Here is a 27,659-nt window from a genome sequence, read left to right as displayed (position 1 = left end):
CCATCTCCAGTTCCCTCTCGAGTCCCTTCTCTAGTCCCATCTCCAGTTCCCTCTCGAGTCCCCTCTCGAGTCACCTCTCGAGTTCCATCTCTAGTCCCTACTCAAGACCCGCCTCTAGTCAATTCCCTAGTCCCTCCTCTAGTCACTTCTCGAGTCCCCTCTCCAGTCCCCTCTCGAGTTCCCTCTAGAGGTCCCTCCTCTAGTCCCTCCTCGAGTCCCCTCTCTAGTTCCCCTCTCGAGTCCCCTCCTCTAGTTCCTCCTCTAGTCCCTCCTCTTGTTCCTCCTCTAGTCTCTCCTCTAGTCTCCTCTGGAGTTCCGTCTCTAGTTCCCCTCTCGAGTCACGTCTCAAGTCCCTACCCAATGTCCTGGTCTGTTGGAGGTTCCGCTGGGGGTCCTGCCAACTCCATGTCCTGTCCCGTTGGAGGCCCCGTCGACTACTCCTCTGCCGGGGGTCCTACCAATCGTATGTCTGTCCCGTTGGAGGTCCCGCCGTCTACTCTCCTGCCGGGGGTCCTGCCAGCTTCTTGTCCTGTGTCGTTGGAGGTCCAGCCGTCTACTCTCCTGCCGGGGGTCCTGCCAATCCTATGTCCTGTGCCGTTGGAGGCCCCGCCGACTACTCTCCTGCCGGGGGTCCTGCCAACCCTTTGTCCCGTCCCATTGGAGGTCCCGCCGTCTGCTCTCCTGCCGGGGGTCCTGCCAGCTCCTTGTCCCATCTCGTTGGAGGTCCCACCTACTGCTCTCCTGCCGGGGGTCCTGCCAACCTTTTGTCCTGTGCCGTTGGAGGCCCCGCCGACTGCTCTTCTGCCGGGGGTCCTGCCAGCTCCTTGTCCTGTCCCGTTGGAGGTCCCGCCGACTACTCTCCTGCCGGGGGTCCTGCCAACTACTCTTCTGCCGGGGGTCCTGCCAACCCTATGTCCTGTGCCGTTGGAGGTCCCGCCGACTGCTCTCCTGCCGGGGGTCCTGCCAATCCTATGTCCTGTTCCTCTGGGGGTCCCGCCGACAACTCTTCTGCCGGGGGTCTTGCCAACCCCTTGTCCTGTTCCGTTGGAGGCCCCACCATCACCTGTCTCACCGGGGGTCCTGCCAACTACTGGTCCTCTTCCGTGGGGGATCCTGCCGAAGCCTGTCCCACTGGCTCCGGTTCCTGTTCGGCCAACACCGGGTCCTGCCCGGCCTCCGGAGCTGTCTGGTCTTCGCCCTCGAGCCCGGCCCCCTGAGAGCCGCGGTCTTCTCCCTCGAGCCCAGCCCCCTGAGTGCCGCGGTCTTCGTCCTCGGGCCCGGCCCCCTGACTCTTCCTGCCGCTGCTTTTGCCCTCATGCACGGCCCCCTGAGTTTGCCCGCTGTGGCCTTCGCCCCTTTTTGAACTTTGCCTTGCCCCCAGGCCGTCCACCCGGGACCCCCTCCTTGGTCTCTGCCTTGCCCCCGGGCCTTCCGCCCGAGACCCCCTCCTTGGTCTCTGCCTTGCTCCCGGGCCTTCCGCCCGAGACCCCCTCCTTGGTCTCTGCCTTTCCCCCGGGCCGTCCGCCCGAGACCCGTCCTCCAGACCCCCTCCACTCACCCTTTCTTGGCCCTAGTTAGGTGTCCTCCCTCCGGTCCCCCTCCACCCACCCTGCTGGACCTTTTTTTGGGACGTCTGGGATCCGTCCCTTGAGGGGGGGATTCTGTCACGTTTGTAGTTTTGTCTGTGTTGGTGTTTTTCTTGTCTTTGGGTTTTATTGTGTAAAGTGTTCACCCCCGTTTCCTGCCTGTCTGTTTCCCTCCCTGATTACCCGATTGTGTTCACCTGTTGTCCTTGTGTTTCTCCTCCCCTGCCCAGCTGTGTCTTGTTCTGTGATTACCCTTCTGTGTATTTAGTCTAGTCTTCCCCTGTGTTCCATGTCGGTTCATTGTTTCCCCTCCATGTCATTCCACGGTCTGTGTTCCTTGTGCTGCTCGTTGGTGTTGGATATTTTGGATTCTGCCTTGTTTTGCCACAGCTTTAATTTATTTAATAAAGCTCGCTTTTCGTTATTCTGCATTTGAGTCCTACCTGCTTCACCCATTCCTAACATTCCCCTGGCTAGCTAGAGGTATGGACGGAGGAGATGTGGCGGACTGCAAAGTTTGTTCATCCATTTCGGATGTATCAGTCTTCAAAACGCAAGGTGTGTGTGTGTGTGTGTGTGTGTGTGTGTGTGTGTGTGTGTGTGTGTGTGTGTGTGTGTGTGTGTGTGTGTGTGTGTGTGTGTGTGTGTGTGTGTGTGTGTGTGTGTGTGTGTGTGTGTGTGTGTGTGTGTGTGTGTGTGTGTGTGTGTGTGTGTGTGTGTGTGTGTGTGTGTGTGTGTGTGTGTGTGTGTGTGTGTGTGTGTGTGTGTGTGTGTGTGTGTGTGTGTGGCAGCGGCAGCGGCAGCGCTGTCTGCTTATTTGCAATGTAGGCTTAATCAGAATTATGTCAAGTCCAGATTCAATGTTGTTTGCATAAGTAGGCTATATTTTTCGTTATTCCAGGAGAACTTTGGGAATTTTGTTTTACCCTGGTAGTTTTTGTGGACCTGTCTGCCCGTTTTGTGAGTGGCATTGTTTGGGATTACCTAATTAAAAATAGCGTCCCCCCCTGTAAAAAAATCCCCACTACACCACTGTCCCCGGGTCCAGACGGCGCTGGCCAACACTCCTGTCACGGAGCCCCGTGCCTTGGCTGAGGAAGTGGATCGTTTTTTCAGCCCGGTGCAGAGACGTTAGCCGCGACGCTCAGCGGCCCATCTGCAGTCAAGAAAGCGTGGCGGAGGCAGGACACGGCTGTATCGAGCCGGCGTGGAGACACCGGAGAGTGCTTTTACCACGCACATTTCGGGACAATGGCGAAGAAATGCATTGCTCCGTGCAGCTACAAACCCCCGGGAAACGGAGGGGCCGGCGCTCAGTAGTGGCCCTGAGCGTCGGCGGCACGTGCAGGCTCCTCTTCGTCAGCGATAGCGTTTCGGGGAGCCTGTTTCTGTGTGACACGGGCGCTCAACGGAGCGTAGTTCCAGCATTGAGTGAAGACGTCACCCGGGGTGGGCACGAACTGCGATTGACGACGGCTAACGGCGGTCCCATTCGCACGTACGCCGTGAGGCCTATGTGTTTGTGCATCGGAGGACAGCGGTTCAGCTGGGATTTTGTGACAGCGGACATTTCTTTTCCCCTCCTCGAAGCGGATTTTTTGTGTGCTCATGGACTCTTAGTGGACGTTAAGAATAGGCGTTTGGTTGATGCCTTAACATTTTCTTCCCTCGTGTGCACACTTGGCAGAGCAGCGTACGGGCTGTCGGGCTCGCTGTCGGGGACAGACACGTTTCTCAGACTGTTGGCCGAGTTTCCAGACCTGTCGCTGCCCACCTTCTCTGCGCTTACCACTAAGCATGGCGTGGAGCACCACGTCACTACCGAGGGGCCTCCTGTCTACGCCAGGGCCCGGCGGTTGAACCCTTCTAAGCTGGCTGTAGCGAGGGCGGAGTTCGCAACCATGGAGCGCCTGGGCATTGTCCGCCGCTCCGACAGTCCTTGGGCTTCCCCCCTGAACGTCGTCCCCAAACCGAACGGCGGGTTCCGCCCGTGCGGGGATTACCGCCGACTCAACGACGCCACTACGCCTGACCGCTATCCAGTGCCGCACATTCAGGACTTGGCGCATCTGGCCGGTACGGGGGTGTTTTCCAAGGTGGACCTGGTGCGTGGATACTACCAGGTGCCCATGCACCCTCTGGACATTCCCAAGACAGCAGTGATAACGCCTTTTGGACTTTCTGAGTTCCTGCGGATGCCTTTTGGACTCAAGAATGCTGCTCAGACGTTCCAGCGCCTGATGGATTCGGTGCTGCGGGACCTGCCATTTGTGTTTGTCTACCTCAACGACATACTCGTCGCCAGCGCTTCAGTGCAGGAGCACCTGTCCCACCTCCGAGCCCTTTTCACGCGGCTCAACGAACACGGATTAATCATCAATCCTGCAAAGTGCCAGTTCGGGATGTCTGACATTGATTTCCTGGGGCACCGCGTCACCAAGGGCAGTGCGGCACCTCTGCCGGTGAAGGTGGAGGCTGTGGAGGCTTTTCCTCGCCCGCTCACAGCCCGGTTGCTCCGTGAGTTTCTGGGGATGGTGACCTTCTACCACCGTTTCATCGCCCGGGCCGCACACATCATTTGGCCGCTGTATGAAGCATTGAAGGGCAAGACCCCCATCCAGGTGATCGACTGGACGGCAGAGGCGGCCGGCGCTTTTGCTGAGGTCAAGACCGCGTTGGCTCAGGCGGCTTTGCTGGCACACCCATCATCTACGGCTCCCATCTCCATCACCACGGACGCGTCGGTCTACGCAGTCAGCGCGGTGCACGAGCAGTGGGTGGAGGGTGCTTGGCAGCCGCTCGCCTTTTTCAGCCGCCAGCTGGCACCCAGAGAACGCAGGTATAGCGCTTTTGACCGTGAGCTCCTGGGTCTTTATTTGGCCGTGCGGCACTTCCGTTTCATGCTGGAAGGCCGGGAGTTTACAGCGTTTGTCGACCACAAGCCACTCACTTTCGCCATGTCTAAAGTGGCGGAGCCTTGGTCGTCACGTCAGCAGCGGCAGCTTTCCTACATCTCTGAGTTCACCACAGACATTAAGCACGTGGCTGGCAAGTCGAACCTGGTTGCAGATTGCCTCTCCAGAGTCGTCATCGGAGCCGTCCAGTTGGGCCTGGACTATACTCGCATGGCGGTGGACCAGGTCCAGGGCTCGACAATAACGACTGCCCGATGGCCCGGGGCCATCTAGTATTTAGCCTCGGGCAATGAAGCCTCACCTGCTGGTTGCCCGATCGGGCAATCTATTATGCCAGTATCATGCAGCGCGCGGATCCAGTAATGAGTGACCCGACAGTAAAACTAAACATCTATAACTAGTTTAGGTAGTTTGAGAGGTAATTAAAATAGCTACGTGTGATATTCTAACCTGAAGTGTGTGTTTTGTCCGCTCACCGCTACATGTGATCATGCAGAGCTGCGTGTCGACTCGTCAGCAGCAGCTGATCTCTCTCTCCCGTCAGATTAGACTTCACTCGCGTTTATGTCCATATCGATCAGATCCAGCTAGTTCTAGCTAATGATAGGACTACCTGCTTATTAAAAGACACCTAAACAATAAGTGTAGCTATGCAACCGGGTGAGGCCACAAAGTATAGCGCAGCGTTATTCTTTCACACACAGTGACGTCACGAGCTACCCACAATGCAACGCGCGCCATATATATATATATAAATACGCCATTTTCCTGGAGGTGCTAATATCCTGGTGGTGCTAATATAAACAGCTAGCTAACATAGCCAGGCAGAGCGCACTAGTTTTTTTTTCTGAATTAACGACCGAAGAAATCGCTGCATGTCTTCGGATTACATCTTGAGGGGTGTGCTCTAGGTCGTTACCAGTGTAAACTAGAGCTGTGTGGGTTGTCCGATTGCCCTTACAGACTGCCTGCAGATGTATGGAAAAACGACTCTCGAAAGTGGCCTTCGGTCGATTTTGGCAGCATCTACGTTTATCTTCTGGAAACACCAGGTGAATACCCCACTTGTCACAATAATATTATCATGCCATTGCATATATGTGGTATTTTAGAGTTGACTATATTGATTAAGGCAATAGACTATGATATTCTGCTTGCACCTCGCGTGAAATGGCACATACCGGAAGTACGGTGTCGCCCTCGGCCCAAAACCCGGGAACTCTGACTCTGCCTTCGGTGCGCTTGGTGGCCGCGAAGTTCGTCTGGCATGGGCTGAAAAAGGACGTGAGGACTTGGGCTGGTGAGTGCGTGGCTTGTCAGCGCGCTAAGGTGCACCGCCACACGAAGGCCCCTTTGGAGCGTTTCCTGGTGCCTGAGAGGAAGTTTGACCACGTCAATATCGACCTGGTTGGTCCATTGCCCTCCTCTCAGGGCTTTTCCTACCTCCTCACCATGGTGGACAGGATGACCCGTTGGCCGGAGGGGGTTCCGCTCGTTTCGACGGGCCTTCATTGCAACGTGGGTGTGTCGTTTTGGCACCCCGTCGGACATTTCCTCAGACAGGGGCTCTCAGCTCACGTCCGAACTCTGGAACGCCGTGGCAGGCGGTTTGGGGGTTAAGCTGCACAGGACTACCGCTTACCACCCTCAGGCTAACGGCCTCTGCGAGCGCTTCCATCGCTCCATGAAGGCGGCCCTTAAAGTCGGCCTTACGGACGGGAATTGGATCGACAAGCTGCCCTGGGTGATGCTGAGCCTGAGGGCTATGCCTAAAGAAGACCTGCAGTACTCTACGGCTGAGATGGTATACGGGCAGTCGTTGAGAGTTCCAGGGGATTTCCTCCCTAACGCATCGGCTCCCTGGTCGGCGTCGGCCCAGCGGGCTTTCCTGCAGGACGCCGCTGAGGCCTTTGCTCCGATCACTACTACTCAGCACGGTATTCAGGTGTCCCAGGTTCCCGCAGCGCTCTGCTCGGCAGGGCACGCGTTCATCCGGCACGATGTGCACAGAGGCCCCCTGCAGCCCCCTGCAGCCCCCTGCACCCCCTTACGATGGGCCTTTCCGGGTCTTGGAGCACGGGGACAAGCACCTGGTGGTCGACCTGGGTGGCAAGGCCGAGCACGTCTCGGTGGACCGGGTGAAGGCTGCTCAACTGGACTTGGACCAGTCGGTGGTGCTCGACCCCGGCCTCGACCCCTGTCACGGATTTAAGACCTGTTGTTCCGGTCCCTCCCCTTCCGGGGGCCGCACAGGCGGAAGTTACTTTTCCGACTCCCGTGCTCAGGAGTCGTGGGGGTCGGCGTGTCGTTCCTCCCCACCATGCTCATTTTGTTTATGTGTGAATTCTGGGGGGGCTTGTGTGGTGACACCATGTGGGACCATAATTCACCTTGATTATTGTGTTGCCACACAGACCCTTTAGTGGGGAACACCTGTAGCTTTAGCTGCCATTCCTGCTAGCTCATCAGGCAGAGCAGTTCATGTGTTAACCTCTGTGTTAACCGACTCTGCTCTCTAGCAGGGACTGACAAGGGGGTGAAAAGGTTCCCATGAACTAAGTTCTAGTTCCGGATTTTTTTGGTGTGAACGCACATTTTCGGAACTATATCGGAACTATACTGGGAATAGTACTCCGGTATGAAAGCGCCTATGGATTTCATATTTTATTCTCTGTGTCTGCTATAACATCCATGCAAACCACACACAATATCTCCCCTGCCAACTGGGCTATCAGTAGTTTGGGGTAGAAGCCTTGGCTCTTTGCCTCTCAGGCTTTATAAACCGAACCGTCAGCCTGGCTGCCAGGGCTTTTGAAGGAAATTGTGTCAGCTTTGACTTTAACTAGCTGAGACTGAATGAGGTCATTTTTAGGTATTGTGTTACATGGCTTGAGTGTCCATTTTGTAACAGCTGCATGCGATGTGTGGCCGACTGCAGCCTCGGTCCAAAGCTGACCACCTATTCACTGCACAGGGCCGGTGGTATGCTGTCAGACAGACACGGTCCAACTGGAGGAGGTATGAAGGGGGTGGGGGTTGGTGTTGGACCCCTGGGGTCTGGATGTATGTGCCAACAGCCCATGTGCACATGTGGTGCGATGAAAAATGGACTGGCATTGTTTGATCCATGAATGTGAGACTCTGGTGTGAATCACACATAGGACTGTTAGTGAACAGACAGTCATACAAAGATTTCCATATCTGCTCAGGGATGTTTGTTTTAACTCAGGAGGCAGGATATCTAACAATTTGAAGCTATTATTGACTATATTTGTTCCACAAAAGGAGCTGTAATTCTCAAAGCGATCAAAGCAAAATAGTCATAAAAGCCTGCTGACAGTCATTTCGGTAATGCACACATTATGTCCAGTGGCAATGTTTTCGTTGCGGAAAATACTTTGCCATTGTAAAACTTTGGGCTGTTAAGCAGCCTGGAAAATGTTGCCCCATGTCAGCATAGTTAGGATGAATGAGGCAAAGGCCAGACACGGGAATGGCTGGTGGCCAGTCTTTTGTGTGTGAAACTAGCAGGCTAGATACTGGATAACAAGAGGGGAGGGGGGCTAATTATTTTTAACAGCCTAACACTCCAATCAAATGAGCTTTCTGGAGATTTTTACACTCTGTTGTGGCTCACGTCACCAGGGTATATTAAACCTCTTAACAGAATGTCGCCTTTGTTCGACTGCATTTCACACTAACAAGAGGCCTGTGGGGTTTATACAGGACACTCCAGTGACACACACATGATGACACAAATAATAGAACATACAAGCAACAGATATCCTAAAAAAAAACATTTTCTTTCTTATGGCTCCAGGATTTTTGGGTTTGTTGTACTGCGTGCGAGAAACAAGCGACACGCTGTATTTATTCAGTGGAAAAATGTGCAGAGCTTATGAAAAAGACGTTAGCGGTCATGGGGGAATTCTTGTCAAGGTAGCTCAGAATAGATTATGGCTTTTTTTTATACTCAATTGTTTTCTTGCTGCAAAGAAACAGACCTTTTTCAAACTAGAGGGGATGCTACATTAAAAAGAGCCAAACAGAGCGGTTCCTCAAAGATTGAGAACTCGCCTCAAAAACTCAAAATGATTGATTGACAATTTAAAAATGACAGTTTGTCCTTGAATTCCTTTTTGTCAAACAAGCCTATACTGTATAACATATTAAATCATTCTTTATGTGTACAACAATCCTTCAAATATTGTAAATCTTACCAGTATTTTCTGTATTTTGTCACTTTCTAAATCTTCAAGTTTATTGCAGATAACATTTAAAACATGGAATCAAAAATATTCTTGCTTGTTTTGAGGATATTAACATACAAAGTTGCCTTTCTTCACGTAAGCTAAGAATGGCACTGTTTTCTCGGCGAAATGTCACTACTTCTACAAAATACCTAAAATGTTAAATAGATCGAGAGATAAACATAGTGGAAGCAGAGAGAGCAAAGAGTGTATCAGCCTGATCTAACAGTGGTAGGTAAGGCCATTTGGAAGTGATTTATGTCCCGTTTTGCACTGATCCATAACCCTGCATTTGACGGGGTTAACTTTCATCAATCACTTCTCTGAAGGTCCCACTTTTTCCTCATCGCTTGACTGAATAATAGGTTCTGGTTTCTTGTACCCAAGGGACATGTAGTCTAGCCCTCCTTTGTCAAAGGAAGATACCATCTCCGGACAAGAGAAAACTGGGAAATTCTTAGACACTTTGGGTTAGCGCTCTCTATAACCGGGACTCGATGAAAATAGCTCCTGTTCTGAATATAAATCATAATTTCTCCGCATGTGGGTGTGATCACGTTTAACCCACAAGAAAGGTCCACTAGTGTCCAGCTATTCATCTTTCAAAAGGCCCTCAAACCAGCATCCTTCCCCCTTCAAAATATCCCCACCCCTCTGTCTACCTGCTATAATTAAGAGCCGGTCTAAGTACTGCTGCTCTGTGTTTGAGCATGTCTTCCTGTCTGGAGTACAGACTGTGTGTGTGTGTGTGTGTGTGGTGGGGGGGGGGGTGTGTGTGTGTATCTCTTTTGTACAAGTGTATTTATTTAATTGTATGTGTATGTGTGCATGCTAGTCTATTAGCATGGCAAAAGGGGCACTCCAGCCAGTCTGTCTTGTGGTAGTGCTATTCAAACAGACAACACCTTCAATAGGCCGGTACAATGGCCAATGAGAAGCTTTTATCACACTAGCCGCCAACAAAGCTCTCCAGTCTCCATTTGGCATCTGAAGATGTTATAATTAACAATAGACTAGACTTATATTAAAATGTACTTCAATACTTTAGAGTACATATTTAGCCATCCACTCAGTCCCGGTAATACTGAGCATTGAGAGGCTAATATAGGGGAGGAATAGAACTCATGAACTTGAGCGAAGGAGGAACAAAAAGGCTCCTTAACTGTATACATTAAAGAGAGATACACACCTTTTTGTTTTATATATCTCTGTGTTTGAAAAAACTACATTTTATAAGACGAATCACATCGTTGTCTTAAAAAGCTAATGATCTTCAGTAAGCTTAAAGGTGGGGTGGGTAATTTTGGAGAAACCAGCTCAAGTGCGCTAGAATTTGAAAATACACAGCCGGAAAAAATCTGCCACTTCCTTCAGACTTCCTTACAGAGCCCCTCCTCCAACACACGAACGCGCACATCACCAATGAGGGCACGAGATAAGTTTGTGCACAGGCGGAAGGCTGACAGGCAGGTAGGCCATCCAGTTATTTTAGCCGGGCCTACCCCACCTTTAAAGATAAACAGAATACGTTTCTTGAGGTCAGAATATGTCTGCTGTAAAAAAGTATGTGTTTCTCAAGCAAGGAGTAAATCAAAACGGTGGCTGCTCTGAAACGGCCAAAGTAACCAACATGCGTTCTCAACTTTCATGTCAGAAAACCACAAAACCCCCTTCTTTGCTGCACCTTCCCTGAATTGTTTTCTCAGCAACATTGAATCCAAGCCCCGTGCCTTTACCACTTTCCCATTGTGCACATGGACATCCCAGACAGATCAGAAATGTAGCGTGTCCTGTAGGAAAGATTCATGAGCTTTTAACATGCCATGGTGGCAGCAGGATTTTAGTTTCAGTTTTAGCACTCCATATGGTACTGCAGCTGAACTACTTACACCACCCAGCTGCTCGTGACACATTTATTGGCACAAAATGCAGCATCAGTGTCCGCTTCGTCCAGACTGTCTGTCAGTCGCCATAAGGACAAGATTTGAACTCGATTAATTGGTTGAGAGGACTTGTTAGACAGACGATTTAATGTATATTAAACAGTCATGCTTGATAGAGTATCAACGCTCGCATAGATTTGTTTCAAATGTGTATTCTTTCAAGGAAACGATCACTATATTCTAGTGATTAGAATAATGTGTTTGAAAATAGTGTTTTTGTTCTTTCTATTAATGTGTCCTCTCTGACGACTTCTGCTACTTACCTAACAGCTAAAAATAAATGTGGCTTGTGATAGATGACTCATACTTTGTAGCAATTATTTCTGTCCTTAGGAGGACTGAATACAAAAGATTTAAAATGGCATGTGTCTCATACAATATCACTTTAATCCTTAACTTCTTCGTTCTTCTTCGTTGTTTGTTGTTTGCCATGGTAAACTTGGATTTGGTTTTTTTTTCTGGTTAATTCTCTCAACTAGTTTGTCTCCATGGCAGCAATAAATAACCTGCAAACACATTTCCCCCCTCAAAACTCTTATCTATTTTGGTAATAGAGTAAGTTCAAGGAGTTTTTCCAGTATGAGGCCACAGCAAGAGGCAAAGCACCTTTGAAGGAACCAAGGCCACACAGGGAGGCCATTGGATTGTTGTGCTGATGCGCTGCTAGATAGGCATGGCATAGTCAAAGCAAAAACCTGGTGTTGTTGGCCGTCTCTCGCACCTTTTACACTTCTCTCATCTTCTACTATTCACCGTCACTGACATGCTCTATCCCTGCATGCATCCACACACACAATAAGGCTTAAGGGATCCTTTTCTCTGAGAGGAGATAGGCCCGTAGACCAAGACAAAGGCTTCAAACTATCCAAATTATCTCTTCTGGGTGTTCCTCAAAAGGTATTATAGCTATCTGGGTGAATCATCTTAAATACTTTTGCCCCCAATGCAAAGCAAAAAGTCTTATTGTGCAAATTGCACATCATAGTGGGGTGTTTCTTTTTTTTCACTTTTTTTTTTCAAGTTGTAAATTTTGTGTTTGCCGCAACGGCCACAATATATCCACAAGTGTTACAGAAAGGTTTGATCTTGTGTAAATGTTGAGTCTGTGCACACAAGATGCTTATTAAAGCAAGAGGGGGAATTTTTCTTCCATCTGATTTATATCAGGTGCAACACATGGATGGGTAATTTGGCTGATAGAAGCATTTTTATTACAGAGCTCTAGTTTAAGTGGAAATGATAGGCCTGCTTTACAGCATTCGTGGACTGGATTTACCCCCTTTTGTCTACAGCTGATTCTCCTGGAATGTTTGATAGAATTCATCCTCTGAAAAGGAGCTTTACCTAAATGTGTAGCAATACCCAAGATGGAGACAAGCTGTGAGGTAAACCTGGGGCCAGATGTAGATGTATATTAGTCCTAAGGGCTGGAAATGATGCACATGAATGCGTACCCATGGTTCCACAATCATTGAGATATTATAATCCGAACCAGGTGTAACCACATATTACATATATGTGCATATTTAATTCTATCTGGGAGCGCTCTAATCGGTCTCTGTACAAAGTTAAAACCGTGATGCATCTGGCCCCCTTGTTACAAACTGACAAGACAATTATCCGCCCTGTTACACATTCCTGAACCAATACAGACATTTTTAAACACACCAACAAATGGATATAATTGAGTACAATTAAACTAAACATGACTTCCACTGCTTTTAAAAGCTGAAGCACGAAGTCTTTGCTGCCACACCCAGCAGTTCCCATTGGATGGTTTACACAATACATCACGTTTACGGTAGTTTTCTGCTACCACAACTATTTTTAAAGTATTTGATGAGAGCGGGGGTTTTCAGTATCATGTCTAAAAAACCTTGGTGCTGTCACATTCCTTCACCGCTACAAATGGCAGCAGTGCTCCTGTTTTTGTCTGACAAAGGGCTGTTGTTTTCCCCAGCCTTTTCTCTTTTCGCATGCTAGCCTCTTTGGCTCGTGCAGCTGCTGAGGCATTAGAATGAAATTATGTGAAATATGTTTACTTATGACACCGTCAATATGGTCAGAACACTGATTCTGTACACCCTCTTCTTCCTGTATGACCCCCTGTGTTTCCTAGGCATATGATATGGTGAATATACCGACGTTTAGAGAACATGCATGTTTAGATTTCTCCTCCATGACCTCAGCAAACCCATAAACTCTCTTTAATTGAGCGGGTTGTTTAGAAGTGCAGGCATTAGAAAAGGACTTAGCAGCAAAACACAAATGCATCAAAAAAACCTCTCAATCCTTTACAGGCATCCTCAGTTATTTTTCTTCCAACGCCTTGTTGAAAACATGTGCTTTCTATAACTTTAATGATCCATGACGAAAATTATAAAATTGTTAGGCTACAGTCAGACGAAGCCTAATGTCAAGGGTTTTTCATAAAATGTGCCTCTGCAGGAGTCTCTTCACCATGTCAAAGTAGACAATGATGGATTATTGGCAAGGGTGCAAAGGCCAGAGAACTGCTTTTCAAGTGAAATCCGGTAAAATAATAATATTTATGAACAGAGTTCTCTGAGAAGGTGCTAAGATAAATCTCAATGATCTGGAAAATATTCCAGCTCTAATTACAATTCACTGCAGCCTGATTCCTCAGCAAAGTTTGTGAAATTGATTGGTGTGTTTCGACAGCCACAGACTGTGGCAGAGCGTATCCACAAAGTGGTGAAAATGACGGAGAAGAACAAATAAATAAGAACTGGAGTGTTGACAGATAGTGTGAATTGTATTCCTAACGGGGCAGTATGAAAATGAATTTACCACTGTTTAATACAAGGGCTAATGTGAAAAAAGCTAAATATAGGATCCACTAATTTCCATATTGAATGACGTTTATAAGGCTATTTACTTTTAACAACATGGTTTTCAAAGCTATTATATCTCTGTTTGTTTGGTTTTAGAAAGTAATTGGCCCTAATGGCTTTGTCATACACTTGGAACTGAGTGGAAGATTGGTGTCTTCAACAAACGTACTGCCTAGTATGCTCTAAGTTTCAGCAATAAAATAACTGAGGTCAGAGAGTGCTAAATTGGCTCAAGAATGCTATAAGTTCATAATCATCTTTGTAATTTCAGACAAATCGGTTGAAAAGGCCAATGTGCTGGCTGACCTGATTTTCTGATTTGGGTACTTTGTACTCTCCCCAGAATGGCGGCCCGTGACAACGAGGAGAACTGCATGAAACGATCTGACATGAGTATAAATACTTTCCATGGGTAATGACCCTTTTCCTGGACACACACACACTCCAAGATCAAAGGGTATATCCTCTAGACTCCGAGAGCCACTGATTAAACACATTTTCAGAGGTATTTCCGTCCATTTGGGAGATCTGTCAAAGTGTGTGTGTGGTGTGTGTGTGTGTGTGTGTGTGTGTGTGTGGTGTGGTGTGTGTGTGTGTGTGTGTGTGTGTGTGTGTGTGTGTGTTGTGTGTTGTGTGTGTGTGTGTGGTGTGTGTGTGGTGTGTGTGTGTGTGTGTGTGTGTGGTGTGTGTGTGTGTGGTGTGTGTGTGTGTGTGTGTGTGTGGTGTGTGTGAGAGATATAAGGCCAGATAAATGAAGGGCTCTGTGTGATATCCTCTTGATATGAGAGTGCCATGCCTTTTTGCGAAGGAAGAGTGTCAGTGTCTCAGTAATATACAATGAAAATACTTATGTAAAGTATAAGTACCTCAAAATTGTACTTAATTACAGTACTTCAGTAAATGTACTTAGTTACTTACCACACATCTTAACCAAAATGTATGTAAGAGAGTAGACAAAACAACTTGATAGTTTTATAATGAACACTTTTATACTTAAGAAAACCAAGAAACAATAATAACATCTGTTGATCTGGAATTGAAGCTGCTGCTTTAGCAGACGGGCCAGTCTAACAGTCCATTCAGCAGGGTGTTCTGGGGGCCATGGCTCTTGGAGGCGATGTATTTGGTGTGTTGAGCCTCTGCTTTAAGCCGGCGCTTCTCCCGCTTCTTCTCATGGTTCTGCTGGTACTTTTCAACCCAGTGTCCAACTGACAGTCTGTCGGGGTCTCTTTGCCCTCAGCTGTGTTTCCTTTGGATAAAGAAGATCAAAGTTTACTTGCATGTTAATTAATAGGAGGAGGAATATGAAACCCAGGCTTGTGGAGTTCCAGATAACATAACAACTTTATGTAATCATGATACATACAAAATAAATCTTTATTCTATTACCATTACATTAAAATAATAAGTGATCATATTACTGCTACATTAAAAACAAAATAGAGAGATTACAAGCAGGATCACAATGTTACAGGATATTTTTAAAATAAATATCGATATACAGTATGATAGGTAAACGTAGTAAAATAATTGTATTTCTGGTTTATATTTAGACTACTTTAATTCATCTTTATTTTAAATAAATATTTTAATGCAGTAGGTAGCCACCTGATTTCTTAACTAAAAATACAGTTATACTTTTGATTATTTTATTAAGCTTAAAGAGCATTTGTTTACTATTACTAAATTTTTTATCTGAAATATCTTGGTTTCTCTTTTCTAAGGTGACATTGTTACATACACTTAAGCACAAATGGTCTTATTGTTGTTTGTTTTTTCTTGTCATATTTAGGTTATTCAAAAGTTACAGAAAGTAATCAGGTTACATTCCTTTTGTATTTTGATACTCAGATTAAAGGTGGGGTAGGTAAGTTTCAGAAACCGGCTCGAGATACACTTTTTGTTATATTCCATGGAATGCTCTTAACATCCCAATAGCAATGAATATCTTAAGTGCTTTGACAAAAAATCCATAAAAAAATGTCATCTGTAGAAGCCGTTATACTGTAAAAAGTACAACTGATTGGATGGCCTACCTGCCTGTCAGCCTTCCATCGGGGCACAAACTTATCTCGTGCCCTCATTGGTCATGTGCGCGTTCGTGTGTGTTGGAGGAGGGGCTCTATAAGGAAGTGGCAGATTTTCTCCGGTTGTGTATTTTCAAATTCTAGCGATCTCGAGCCGGTTTCTAAAACTTACCTACCCCACCTTTAAGTTACTGATTACATATTTGATCGTGTAACTAATTGAAATGGATTAGATTTTTAAAGTAACCCTCCCAACCCTGATGATGATACATGCCATCAGACTTTGGTTTTGGCTTCGCAGAATGGAGGTGATAGTTGGAGTTATCCTTGACAGGCCTACTGTCTATTGCTTTCTCTGCAAGCCAGTTGTTGTAGACACTTTTCTTGTTCAACGCTTTCTTACTACAGAAAACAAAGAAACAAGGTAAATAACAATAATATGAAATCTATTAGAAAGTGGACTTGAGGCTGTTGCTTTTAGCATACGGACCAGTCCAACAGTCCATTCAGCAGGGTGTTCTTGGAGCCATGGCTCTTGGAGGGCGATGTGTTTGTCGTGTTGAGCCTCTGCTTTCAGCCGGCGTTTCTCCAGCTTCATCGCATGGTTCCTCGCCTGTTTCATCGCATGTTTCATCGCATGTTTCATCGCATGGTTGATCGCATGGTTGATCGCATGGTTGATCGAATGATCGCATGGTTGATCGCATGGTTGATCGCATGGTCCATCGCATGGTCCATCGCATGGTCCATCGCATGGTTCATCGCATGGTACAGTCCAACCCAGTGTCCAACTGACAGTCTGTCCTTCTGCATCAACTGCAGGGTCTCTTTGACCTCAACTATTTTTCCTTCAGATATTAGAAGATAAAAGTGTATTGGAAAAATTGAACAAAAGGCCACAGAAGACAACAATTACACACAGGCTTGTGGAGTTTCAGATTACATGTAACGACAAAAATTACAATGACATTAAAAAAAACTAATCAGATTACTGTTACATAAAAAACATAGAGATTACAAGCAGGATTACACTGTTACAAGACATTTTCAAATAAAGATCGATATATTATAGGTCAACTGACCCAATACAGTTTGAAATCTGTTGACACAATACATTTAATTAATGTCAAAGTTTTATTTCTTTCACTGTAACGGATTACATTTTAAAAAGTAACCCTCCCAACCCTGATGATACATACCGTCAGACTTTGGTTTTGGTTTGGCAGCAAACAGGAGATAGGTGGAGTCATCAACGACAGGCCTACTGTCCATTTATTTCTCTGTAACCCAGTTGTTGTAGAGAGTTTTGTTTTTCTCTCAGGTGACTTTAGGTCAGGGGTCAGGCTATCGGCCTCCTCTCGCCTCTTCTCTGCTCTTCATTCAGTGCGATGACATTGTAAGTTGGGGTTTTGACTCCCTTCAGCATCACCTGTTGCCACTGAAGCCTCCTGTCTTTCTCCATGGCTGCTTTCTTGAGACTTTCTGTCACTTTTTGAGTCTCTTCTCTGTCCCTCTCGCTTTTTGCCAGGGTCTCCAGTGCAGCTGTTTGTCTGCGCTCCAATTCCACTGCTTTGAGCTCCACATACATTTGTCTTCTGACCTCCACCTGTCTCTCCTCTGGGGTCAGTGTGGACAAAGTGTGGGCAAGCTCCATCTCAGCAATGAGGTGTTGTCTCGAATACATGTTGTCGTTCATAATTTGAACTTGTGCTCTCTGTGTAGGTTTTCTAATGCTTTCTCTCCAGCAGGTTTGTGTGAAATGACCAGCAGAGAGAGTTCCGTTGGTATGGAGATCCAGCAGAGTTCCATAGTCATATGTTGTGAACATTCCGGAGCAGAATTCTTCTCTAGAATTCCTAATATGCCATATAAGGTGACACTGTTTAACTACTGTATGTACTTCGGCTAATGTGTTATTCTGGATCTATATTTATTGATGTTAGTCCCTTTTTGAAGTTTTTTTGGTTTCTGAATCTATTATTTTATAATTATCCCCCTTTGACACTTTTTCATGGTTGCTACATGTCCCTTTAAAGGTCACCATTCTGAAAGTTTCAGGAAAAGATTTCCGCTCACTTTTTGTCCTGATCCATTTATATAAAAACCTGTCTGAAAACTAGCTGATCATATTTTGGCCACTTTATGATGTCATAACAATTTTTTGGCTAGTGTAACCATTAGCCAATCACCAACCAAGGCAACACCCGCCCACCTTAGCACCTGAATCTTCAGAGACATGTTTTGTATATATCTGAGACCTATAATATATTGATGAAAAACAGTATAATAGGGGACCTTTAAGTAACGTGTTGCAGGTGAAGGGGCCAGAGTGTCACTGTCCCCATGGTCTGTACCCTGCAGGTCTGTTCAGTTATCCATCATAATCAAAGATAAAGCCAGGAAACTCGACTTCACACATATACAGTCCCCATGAAATTACACTGTTGACACTTGACTTTACCCCTATTGCCGCGCTGGAGTTAACCTTTTGGGGTTTTAGTTAAATATATTGATGAATATCAAATGGATCAATGACATTTAGGCTCCACATGCAGCTTAAGACATCTTACCCTGAGAAGAAACTGAGTTGTTGGAGATTAATTTGACCCAATTAACATAATTCAGCTGTTTGTGTGCTGTATGCGATCATTTAGCTTGTGCATGTGTGTGTTGCCCTTTCTTCATATCTACAGTACATGGTGCACATTTGTTGCTGATGTGGGGAAGTGACGTGGCGTGTTGCCAGCCAAGTCTCAGTGTTTCTCAAGAAAGACAAATGGCATTGTTCCAGGAGCCAATACCAGCTTTACTGCCAAATCCCTGCCGGCTGGACTGAAATTTCAGCCATGTAGAGAGCGCAGGAGAAGGAGGGCCCGACAAAAGATGACATTGGCTTGTAAGTTTTAGGCGATGATGCTCAGGGGGATTCCATTATGTTGCTGTCACACAGCATTAGGCGAGACAGCAAACACTTTCATGTGTGGATTACCATTTACCCATTGGAGATAATAGATATTTTCCTTAGCTAATCCATTCCTCTATTGATTATTTTCCCTTTATTAATAACTTCTTGCAAGCAAGCACATTTTAATAAGTGCAAGAATGCTGACATCCAAGAAGTAGGAACAGAGGACCGTGTTTCACAGAGATAAGTTCCTATTCTTTTTCTTACAAATATAAGATCCATATTCATTTCAATAGCAAAATATGTATACATAGTGTGATTAATCTATATGACAGAAACTCAATGGAAAACATATTTAAGTGTGTGCAAGTTTCAGTAGAAGTGTTCAAAACATTTTCATATTTTTTCCACAACGTCTGGAAATGTCTTTATTCATGACACAGAAGAACATTGGCTTCACAGTTAAAGAAGAAAAGAAGCAGATAAGACCATCAGTAACCTTAACAAATGATAAACAACACATCAATATTGAAATTCCTCCACAGTTTCCTGTCTCACATGTACTTGTGATCAGACAACACCTCGTTTGCACCGACTTTGAACCCCCACCACTACTGTATATTGGCAGAATTAAAAACATTAATGAGGACAATTCTACATATATGAGCCATGATATCCATTTTGAAGTTGCAGCTTCAAACTCTACTTCCCAGGTCCACAGCATAACATGATTAAACTAATTGTCCTCAGACACACATACTTCTAATATCTATTTACAGCATCACTGTAAGTATACAAGTAACAAAGACAATTTAATTTTGATTCAGTTGTACATTATCAAGGTAAAAAAATAAGCCTTTATATGTCTTAGCTCCTGGGATGGCACATTCAGATGTTTGGTGTCTTGGGGCCCTTCGTCCTCGGCTTCGGCACAGGGGAAGGTTTTTGTCCTTCAGCATCTGCGGACAGCTGTGCTGGCTTGTTTTCCGTCTGAGCTTCAGGTTGTGTAACATTCTCACAACAGTCTTTGGGTAAAGAAGTTTGACTCATGGTTGGAGCGTCCTCAGTTTGGTGCATTGTCTCATAAACTGGGCTGATCTTAGGCTCTAGTTTGTTTAGAGAAAGCATCCTAAGCCCCTCTTGATCCCTGCGTCTCATTTGTGTTTTGATGCGTCTGTAGCGGCAACATAATGTGATGATGATGACGAGCAAAAGCAGAATCAGACCTGCCCCTCCTGCCAGCACTGCTAAAACAGTTTGGGATTTCAAACAGAACAAAGGTGGCGGTGGTGGACTTTCACAGGTTGGACGGACAGTGTCACTCTTCTCCTTGCTGACTTTGTTTGCCACACTACATGTAAAGCTCCGCACAACTTTCTGCTGTGCCAATGATATGCTCAGGGTTTGTTTAGTTTCGCTTATTAAAGTCTTATCATCCATGAAGAGAGTCCATGAAAACGTCAAACCCTGAGGATTAGCTACATTGCAATTTAGAATAACAGCACTTGTCTTGACACAAATGTAAGTGAGTTGAGGTTTCGCTACCTTGTCCAGCACACAGAGACTGCCATTCCATGTTTTAGCCAGAGTACGATTGGGATTCACGACATCTGCTTGGTAGATCCCTGCTCTTGATAATTGTAGGTTCTTCAGGAAAAGAGATCCGGTTTTAGAGATGTCCTCTGCTTTTCCATGAGACACTCTGCCCTGCTGTCCGTGGAAAATTATCTTTGTATTATGAGTCCATCTCAGCTCATGTAACCCAAGTCCCTCAAAGACAAACGGCAGAGTTAGATTCTGTCCAACTAAGGCATACAAATCACAAGGGTCTTTGTTTGCTGCTGAGAGATCCATGATTCCTGAAAAAATGACGAGACCAAGAGTGGCAGCAAGACACGCCATGGTATATAAGACTAGATCGACGTATCTGTATAAAAATCACTTGAGCGTAATTATAATTTTTTTCTCAATTTTATCTTTGATTGAAAGCCCTGATCAAGAAGCAGTCCTGTCCAAATGAGTGGCAGGAACTGAAATGAAATGTCCTTGAAGAGTAGTCGGTTTTAAGGAAGGAAGGAAACGTTATTAGTCAGGTCTGCTTTCAGTTCTCTGATGATGACAAAAACGTGGTTAAAGTCATGTGGCAACGAACATTTTCTGACCACATGGAAAATATATATACATACACATATGTGTCCTAGGTTGCAATTTACTGCAATAAGCATGACCCGAGGGCAACACAATTGCAGGTAAAACATTGCTGAATGAACCACCATTACCACATCATATGTTGTTTTACTTCTGCTTAGAAAAAAAGATTGCAGTTGAGTAAGATTTGCTACATTATGAAATCTATCTTATAGATATTCCGTTTCTGGTTGATTGATTTTACTTGTTTGGGTTGTGTGTTTAATGTATATAAAATAAAGAAAAAGGAGCAAATAATAGCACTCTTACTACTGGCTCAATTAAATGCTACTTATGACTTAAAGCAAGGCAAGGCAAGTTTATTTATTGTTTATTTATTCACTTCTCAACACAAGGCAATTCAAAGTGCTTTACAAAAAACGAAAGACATTAAGAAAATGGCATTTAAAATCAGTCATTAAAAAGAAAAGCTAATAAAATAAACATTAAAAGAAAAAATACATGGATAAAAGTTACAGTGCAGTTTAAGATGTGAATAGTTCAATTAAAAGCAGCGACAAAAAGAAAAGTCTTCAGCCTGGATTTAAAAGTAGTAAGAGTTGCAGCAGTCCTGCAGGTTTCTGGGAGTTTGTTCCAGATATTTGGAGCATAATAACTGAACGCTGCTTCTCCATGTTTAGTTCTGACTCTGGGGACGGAAAGCTGACCAGTCCCTGAAGACCTGAGAGATCTGGATGGTTCATCATTTAGCAGGAGGTCAGAAATGTATTTTGGGCCTAAACCATTCAGTGCTTTATAAACCAGCAGCCGTATTTTGAAATATATTCTTTGACACACAGGAAGCCAGTGTACAGACTTCAGAACAGGAGTGATGTGATCCACTTTCTTAGTGTCAGTGAGGACTCGAGCAGCGGCGTTCTGAATCAGCTGCAGCTTTCTAATAGAATTTTTAGTGACACCTGTGAAGACACCATTGCAGTAGTCCAGTCTACTGAAGATAAAAGCAAGGACAAGTTTTTCCAAATCCTCCTGTGACATTAGTCTTTTAATCCTAGATATGTTCTTTAGGCGATAGAAAATAGGACAAGAATAACAAAATCTGTTGAAAATCAGAGACGGACAAACTTTGCCTTAGAAACATTTGTCAATTGGACTAAACCCAAAGAAGCTGACACAATCTCCTGCACCTTCGTTTGGTCACTTAACACAACATGCTTTTACTCAATATTAATGTATTTTTTAGCCTGTTCAAAATCTTGCCTTGTACAGCATTACACTTCTGAGGTGAACATCTCAGACATTGTATATATTTTGTCAAGTATGAATACACAGATCATGAATATATGTGAGGTAATACCTGGCTAGATTTGTCCTGCAAACAAAACGCAGACACCAAAGCACAGTGTAATATATCGAGTTAAGACACAAAGTATATTAAGTTACAGAAATAGCATGAAATGAGTTTCAAGATTTATTATTAGTCAGATATTTCCCTCCTGGCTTTTCGGTTATTCTTCTTTATTCATTATGAATTGTATTTGTCTAGCCTATAAATTAGTTTAGTCATGGCTGCCTTTCTTGATAAAGCAATTAAATACAAACAAGTATGCCAGTTTTAAATATCAGTTGAGCAAGCAGCTCGACTAAAGAGCATTTACACTGTAATTTATAATTAGAGGTGGGGCTTAACTGTACATTTAAGATTTAATTAAACAACTTCAATAAATCTTCCCTTGAGGAAAGAGCTGTTATACAGAAAGCCGCAAAACAGTCTTTCCTTTGCGAAACACAACATACGCTTCAGACAATCCTAGCTATTCTAACCTCAGTTGGCTTTGTGGTTTTAATATAAGTCTCCAAGTGGCACACTATCCTTTGATTTTAAATTAGGTGGATCGGAAAACTGAGTTGGCATTTTTTTATGTTATTAAATGACAAATTAGCTCTTCAAATGCACATCATCATCATGCGAGCTTTCTGTAAATCCCCTACAGCGTTTCCAGTAAACCAAAGTCATTGTTCAGTTAACATCTAGAAATACCCTTGTCATGCTATAATTCATGGCATCTACAAACCTCCTAAGTACTATCATAACTGTGTTGGCTCGAGCTACACTAGAATGAGTTCATTTTGCACACCGCAACTAATCTCATGCAATTAGCAGTGATTCACAATCTGTCTGTAACTCTCAGCACCTTCAAAGACAAGCATAGCAAGGAAGAACACCTGTTTCTTTTAGTTTCACCGTCATTACAATTTTTCCTACCCCGAGGGAATAGATTGATGTAAAATGTTAGCTTTTCGGAGGGGGCGTATACTGAAAGCCGAATGCAATGAATTCCTGGTTGCAAATGTTGTAAAGATTATATCTATGCCAAATAATTGTCTGTGCAGCTTACACATAGGTGTGTGTGTGTGTGTGTGTGTGTGTGTGTGTGTGTGTGTGTGTGTGTGTGTGTGTGTGTGTGTGTGTGCGTGCGTGCGTGCGTGCGTGCGTGCGTGCGTGCGTGCGTGCGTGCGTGCGTGCGTGCGTGCGTGCGTGCGTGCGTGCGTGCGTGCGTGTGTGTGTGTGTGTGTGTGTGTGTGTGTTTTATATTATAACTGACATGAACCGACAAAGGTTTTCTTTCCAAATCTGAACCATCTCTATCCAATGTTGTACTGTACGTTCCCCGTCTGGAAACATCATCAAACTTTTTTTTATACAAGCCATACAATGATAAATCTCCCCATTAATATTATGCCTTTGGTTCTCAATTCTCATTAAACAAACACCCTCCATGGATAAATCATTGCCAATTAAGAGGACGTTTGCTCTGCAGGGGACCAACGTTCATATTCATTGTGGCTGTGGGGACAGTTAGTGAGTAGTGGGACATTTTAGTTTTGCCTCTGTGATTCTTTGCAGTGTTTTAAATGAGACTATAATGTCTGTATGAAATCCATGCACCATCTATCATCTTTAACTTAATGGTATTAACATCCACATCTTATTAACCAGTTAGAAATTATATCAATATTCATATATAACCTGTGCCTCTCGCCAAATGTAAAACACACTCATAGCAAGTGTTTCATTTTGAAAGCAATGAGATGAACTAAAGCCAAGAGAATGAAAAACATATCACTGTCCAAATACTTGCAGCCTGCACAATATTAACAATATATTCATCAGGGACACAGACAGCACTATATTAAAGGTAAATCAACCTCAGTCTGCCTCTTGTCAGCCTTAATGTTTTTCATATCCACAATCTAGGGAAACTCATATCTTTTCTATAAAATCTATATATTTTTTTTTTCTTGGAAGAAAGATGACTTTTGTGGTTTCTTTATTTGCTCAATCTTCAGTTTTATTGTGAAACATATCAAGGTTGTTGTACTGGAAGCTTGAGCCACATCTGTGATCCGTCTGTTACAGTGGAAGAAGAAATAAATCTGTTCACTTTTAGTCTTCATTTGCTATAATTCCTGTCCTTTTCTCATTGGCAAGTATTTCCTAACACTAGACTGTTGACAGAGATTAAGAAGAGGAACTGTGCTGTGGTGAAGAAACACTTGTGACATGAGGTCAACGCAAGAGTTTCCATGATCAGTACTGAAATGATTCAACCAAAAGAGCACAGTTATGACTATATATGACTATAATCTCTTTAGGTAAACGAAACATCGAAAACAAGAAAACCCTGATTTTTCATAATTATTATTATTGAGGGCACTCCCATTGAGTTTATACAATAATTGCCAGAGGTTTATGATTTATTACGAACAGAGCCATTTGTGCCTGATGTCAAATTAAACCCAACCGTTTTATCATCAGTTGTTTCTCCCGTCTGTAATATGCCCTCTTAATTGCTACAAAGAATGGTCTGAAAGGACCGGGCATGGGTTAATTGGCCCCTGTTCCCTGTCCCTCAAGCTCTGGGCAGGGAGCCTGTCTGCCTAGCTGATGTTTAATTCAGAGGCCCAGATGGAGGCGTAACGGCCTGGCTGTGAGATCCTTGATTCACACTTTCCCCAGACGATGGCCCTGGGGGGATGAGAGGGTCTGGAGGGCCCCTCCTTCCCTGCATAGTCAGTATAATCGGGGACAGTGATATCATTCTGAGCCGAGTACTTTGAAGTGGATGGACAGCTGCTCTCTATTGGCCTTTGTCACAACTAAAATGATTACGAACCAGAACCAATTGATTGCAGTGAAGTTGTGACAATTCACTTGGAGCTATTGTATACACTGTAACTTTTGTAAACAATTTAAATGTCATGCAATAGCCAGAGAGAAAGGAAAGGGAGCTCCCAAGCTACCCCTAAATCAAAGTTCTGGTTAACCTTGCGATCCAACATATACATTTGTGGAAGAAAAAAATATTTTTAACAAACTGTATACAATATTACTCTGACTAATGTTTAAGAACTGTGCTTGCAGGTTGATAGCTAGCTAACAACAAGTAAGCAGTTTGCTCAGCAGGCACAGTAGCTTGCAGACAAGGCTGCATTACCAAGATATTTTATGAAGCACAATTATTTCACAGATTGATAAATGATCAACGGCATCTTTTTATCTCTGTCTGAACTTACATTTAAAAGAGACTCAGGCTACCAATTTACAAATTAAAAACTCGTAGGGAAATATATAGGGGACATACAGATCCTCCAAAACGAAGTAAATTATGGGAGAAGGTTTTTCATTTGTTTTAATAAATCAACGTCCAGACACAGGTCAGAAGTTAACTGTCATACATTGACATAATGTAAGACAATTATTCACCATCTGACACTTAAAGTAATCTCATCAGCCTACAGAGAGTGCACACAATAATCATATTAGCTCCCCCATTTGCATAATCCTGCATAATTCCTCTCTCAGCTCTATCCCATTAACCTTGACATTTTGGTTTGATTATATAAGAACCCCAATGAGGATAAACTTAAAGTGTATTCACTTCAAACTCAGGTTGCTGTGATTGAAAGTATTTAAAGGGGACCTATCATGCAAAATGCACTTGTTTGTCTTTTATACATAAATATGTGTCCCCGGTGTGTCAGGGAACTCACGCAGCGTCAGAAAATAAAACCCTCTCTCTTTTCCTCCGTACACAAATCTCTAAAAATGGGGGTACAACGGAGCTGATCCAGATTTGCCGCCGATATTTGACGTCAAATCGGCGGCGGACCCACAGCACTATCAGAAACGTTGCTGTCAGAAACAATGCCCGACTGCTTTGGACGTAATATGGTTGGTGTTTACATTAGCATCGCTAACACTCAGAGCTAACCTGTACTGCACAGAGCATGTGTGTGAAGAAGCAGGAAATAAAAAGGAACTCACCTCGTGGTATAACCGACATAAACCTTTATACATCATTTTAACATTTCTTTCTTTTTTTAAACTTTTAATCTTAAAACAAAACAATAGTGAATTTGAAACTGAACATTATCTGTATTTATTTTGGTGACATTCATATCATTTTATGGTTTATCTGTACTGTTTGAGAAGCAGTACGAGTAAGTAGCGCCAAGGTGGAACCTTTGGCAGGTGAGCGGTGACATCTGGGTTATTTTAGGGGGGACACTTCCGCCCCCTCCTCAGAAGCAATCCAGACGATCAACCGGATCCTGTGTATAATTATTGCTGCTCCACTTTTCTGTTTTCTACAGGTCAGTACATGATGAAAATGATCGATGTTAACTTGTGTGAATTATATATGATGTTGGAGATGTTTAGGAGAGTGTGTCAGAAGGTTTTGAGCATGTTTGACATAGTAACGGTATTTTAAAAATACTAAACTGTCGTCAACAATAGAGGCCATTTTCGCGGGCTTCAGCCGCACCTGGGTAAATGTGACCTGAGCGAAGGCTCGCAGGCAGGTTAGCTGCTGCGCACGGGTAATATGTTATGTTTACCTGAGTGCAGTCTTGCAGGCACATTGCCTTGTTTTTTGTTTATTAACATTGACAGTGTATTTTTGTGATCTCCATAATATGTTATATTTGGTAAAGATAGATATATTGATAGAAAGTATTATTTGATAGCGTTATGTGTTTATAGATAACAACCTGTCCTTCACTGCAAACATAGCTGCTACAACCCGCTGCTGCAGATACACGCTTTACAACATCAGGAGGATACGTCCCCAGCTGACCCAGAAAGCGACGCAGGTTCTGGTCCAGGCTCTCGTCACCTCACGCCTAGACTACTGCAACTCCCTCCTGGCTGGTCTACCTGCATGTGCCATCCGACCTCTGCAGCTCATCCAGAATGCAGCGGCTCGTCTGGTCTTCAACCTTCCTAAATGCTCCCACACCACGCCACTCCTCCGCTCCCTCCACTGGCTTCCGGTAACTGCTAGAATCCACTTCAAGACACTGGTACTTGCGTACCATGCTGCGAATGGATCTGGCCCTTCCTACATCCAGGACATGGTTAAACCGTACACCCCAGCACATGCACTCCGCTCTGCATCAGCCAAACGGCTCGCTGCACCCTCGCTGCGAAGGGGACCCAAGTTCCCATCAGCAAAAACACGTGGGTTTGCTATCCTGGCTCCAAAATGGTGGAATGAGCTCCCCATTGAAATCAGGACAGCAGAAAGCTTACACACCTTCCGGCGCAGACTGAAAACTCATCTCTTTCGACTCCACTTCGAGCGATATAATGACTAACAAAGCACTTACTAATAAAGGGCTTATTGAAGGGCCAGTTGAGTAGCACTTGAAATGTTTTTGCTCTATGAAACCTGATGTACTTATATGATTCTGTTTTCTTCAAGTTTGTATTTTGTTGGTCGAACGCACTTATTGTAAGTCGCTTTGGATAAAAGCAGCTAAATGCAATGTAATGTAATAATTTATATTGACTATGTTGAATTTCTCCTTGAGATACAGTAATTGACTGACAGACAGATAACTTAAATGGAGAAATGTGATGTTTGTAAAGTTCAGCTATTTGAATGTAACTGTGTACTTTGAATTTTGAATAAGAAGCATTCCAGACGATCAACCGGATCCTGTGTATAATTATTGCTGCTGC

The 27,659-nt window shown here is 44.4% G+C and overlaps 1 protein-coding gene and 2 long non-coding RNA genes across 3 annotated transcripts; 1 reads left to right on the top strand and 2 right to left on the bottom strand.

The window, feature by feature from the left end:
- Positions 1–14,516: 14,516 nt before the first annotated feature.
- On the bottom strand, positions 14,517–17,330 carry LOC117448590 (uncharacterized). The gene is made up of 4 exons (XR_004552340.2): positions 16,776–17,330; positions 16,067–16,424; positions 15,851–15,978; positions 14,517–14,798 (listed from the first exon to the last, which is right to left on the bottom strand). It is a non-coding gene; the product is annotated as an uncharacterized lncRNA (long non-coding RNA).
- Positions 17,331–17,568: 238 nt separating this feature from the next.
- LOC139434008 (uncharacterized) lies at positions 17,569–21,627 on the top strand. The gene is made up of 3 exons (XR_011643410.1): positions 17,569–18,472; positions 21,310–21,385; positions 21,469–21,627. It is a non-coding gene; the product is annotated as an uncharacterized lncRNA (long non-coding RNA).
- On the bottom strand, positions 18,875–20,500 carry LOC117448053 (T-cell surface antigen CD2-like). Its single transcript, XM_034085141.1, has one exon. It carries the CDS (start codon positions 20,381–20,383, stop codon positions 19,370–19,372), a length of 1,014 nt encoding a protein of 337 aa, XP_033941032.1. The 5' UTR covers positions 20,384–20,500; the 3' UTR covers positions 18,875–19,369.
- Positions 21,628–27,659: the final 6,032 nt, after the last annotated feature.

Source organism: Pseudochaenichthys georgianus, chromosome 6 (assembly GCF_902827115.2).
Source record: "Pseudochaenichthys georgianus chromosome 6, fPseGeo1.2, whole genome shotgun sequence".
Taxonomy (NCBI): domain Eukaryota; kingdom Metazoa; phylum Chordata; class Actinopteri; order Perciformes; family Channichthyidae; genus Pseudochaenichthys; species Pseudochaenichthys georgianus.
The sequence above is the reverse complement of the archived record's forward strand: the minus strand, read 5'-3'. Positions and strand labels throughout refer to the sequence as shown.

Excerpts from the sequence above, each read along its gene's own strand:
- LOC117448053 (XM_034085141.1), bottom strand. The coding sequence starts at position 20,383 with ATGGCGTGTCTTGCTGCCACTCTTGGTCTCGTCATTTTTTCAGGAATC.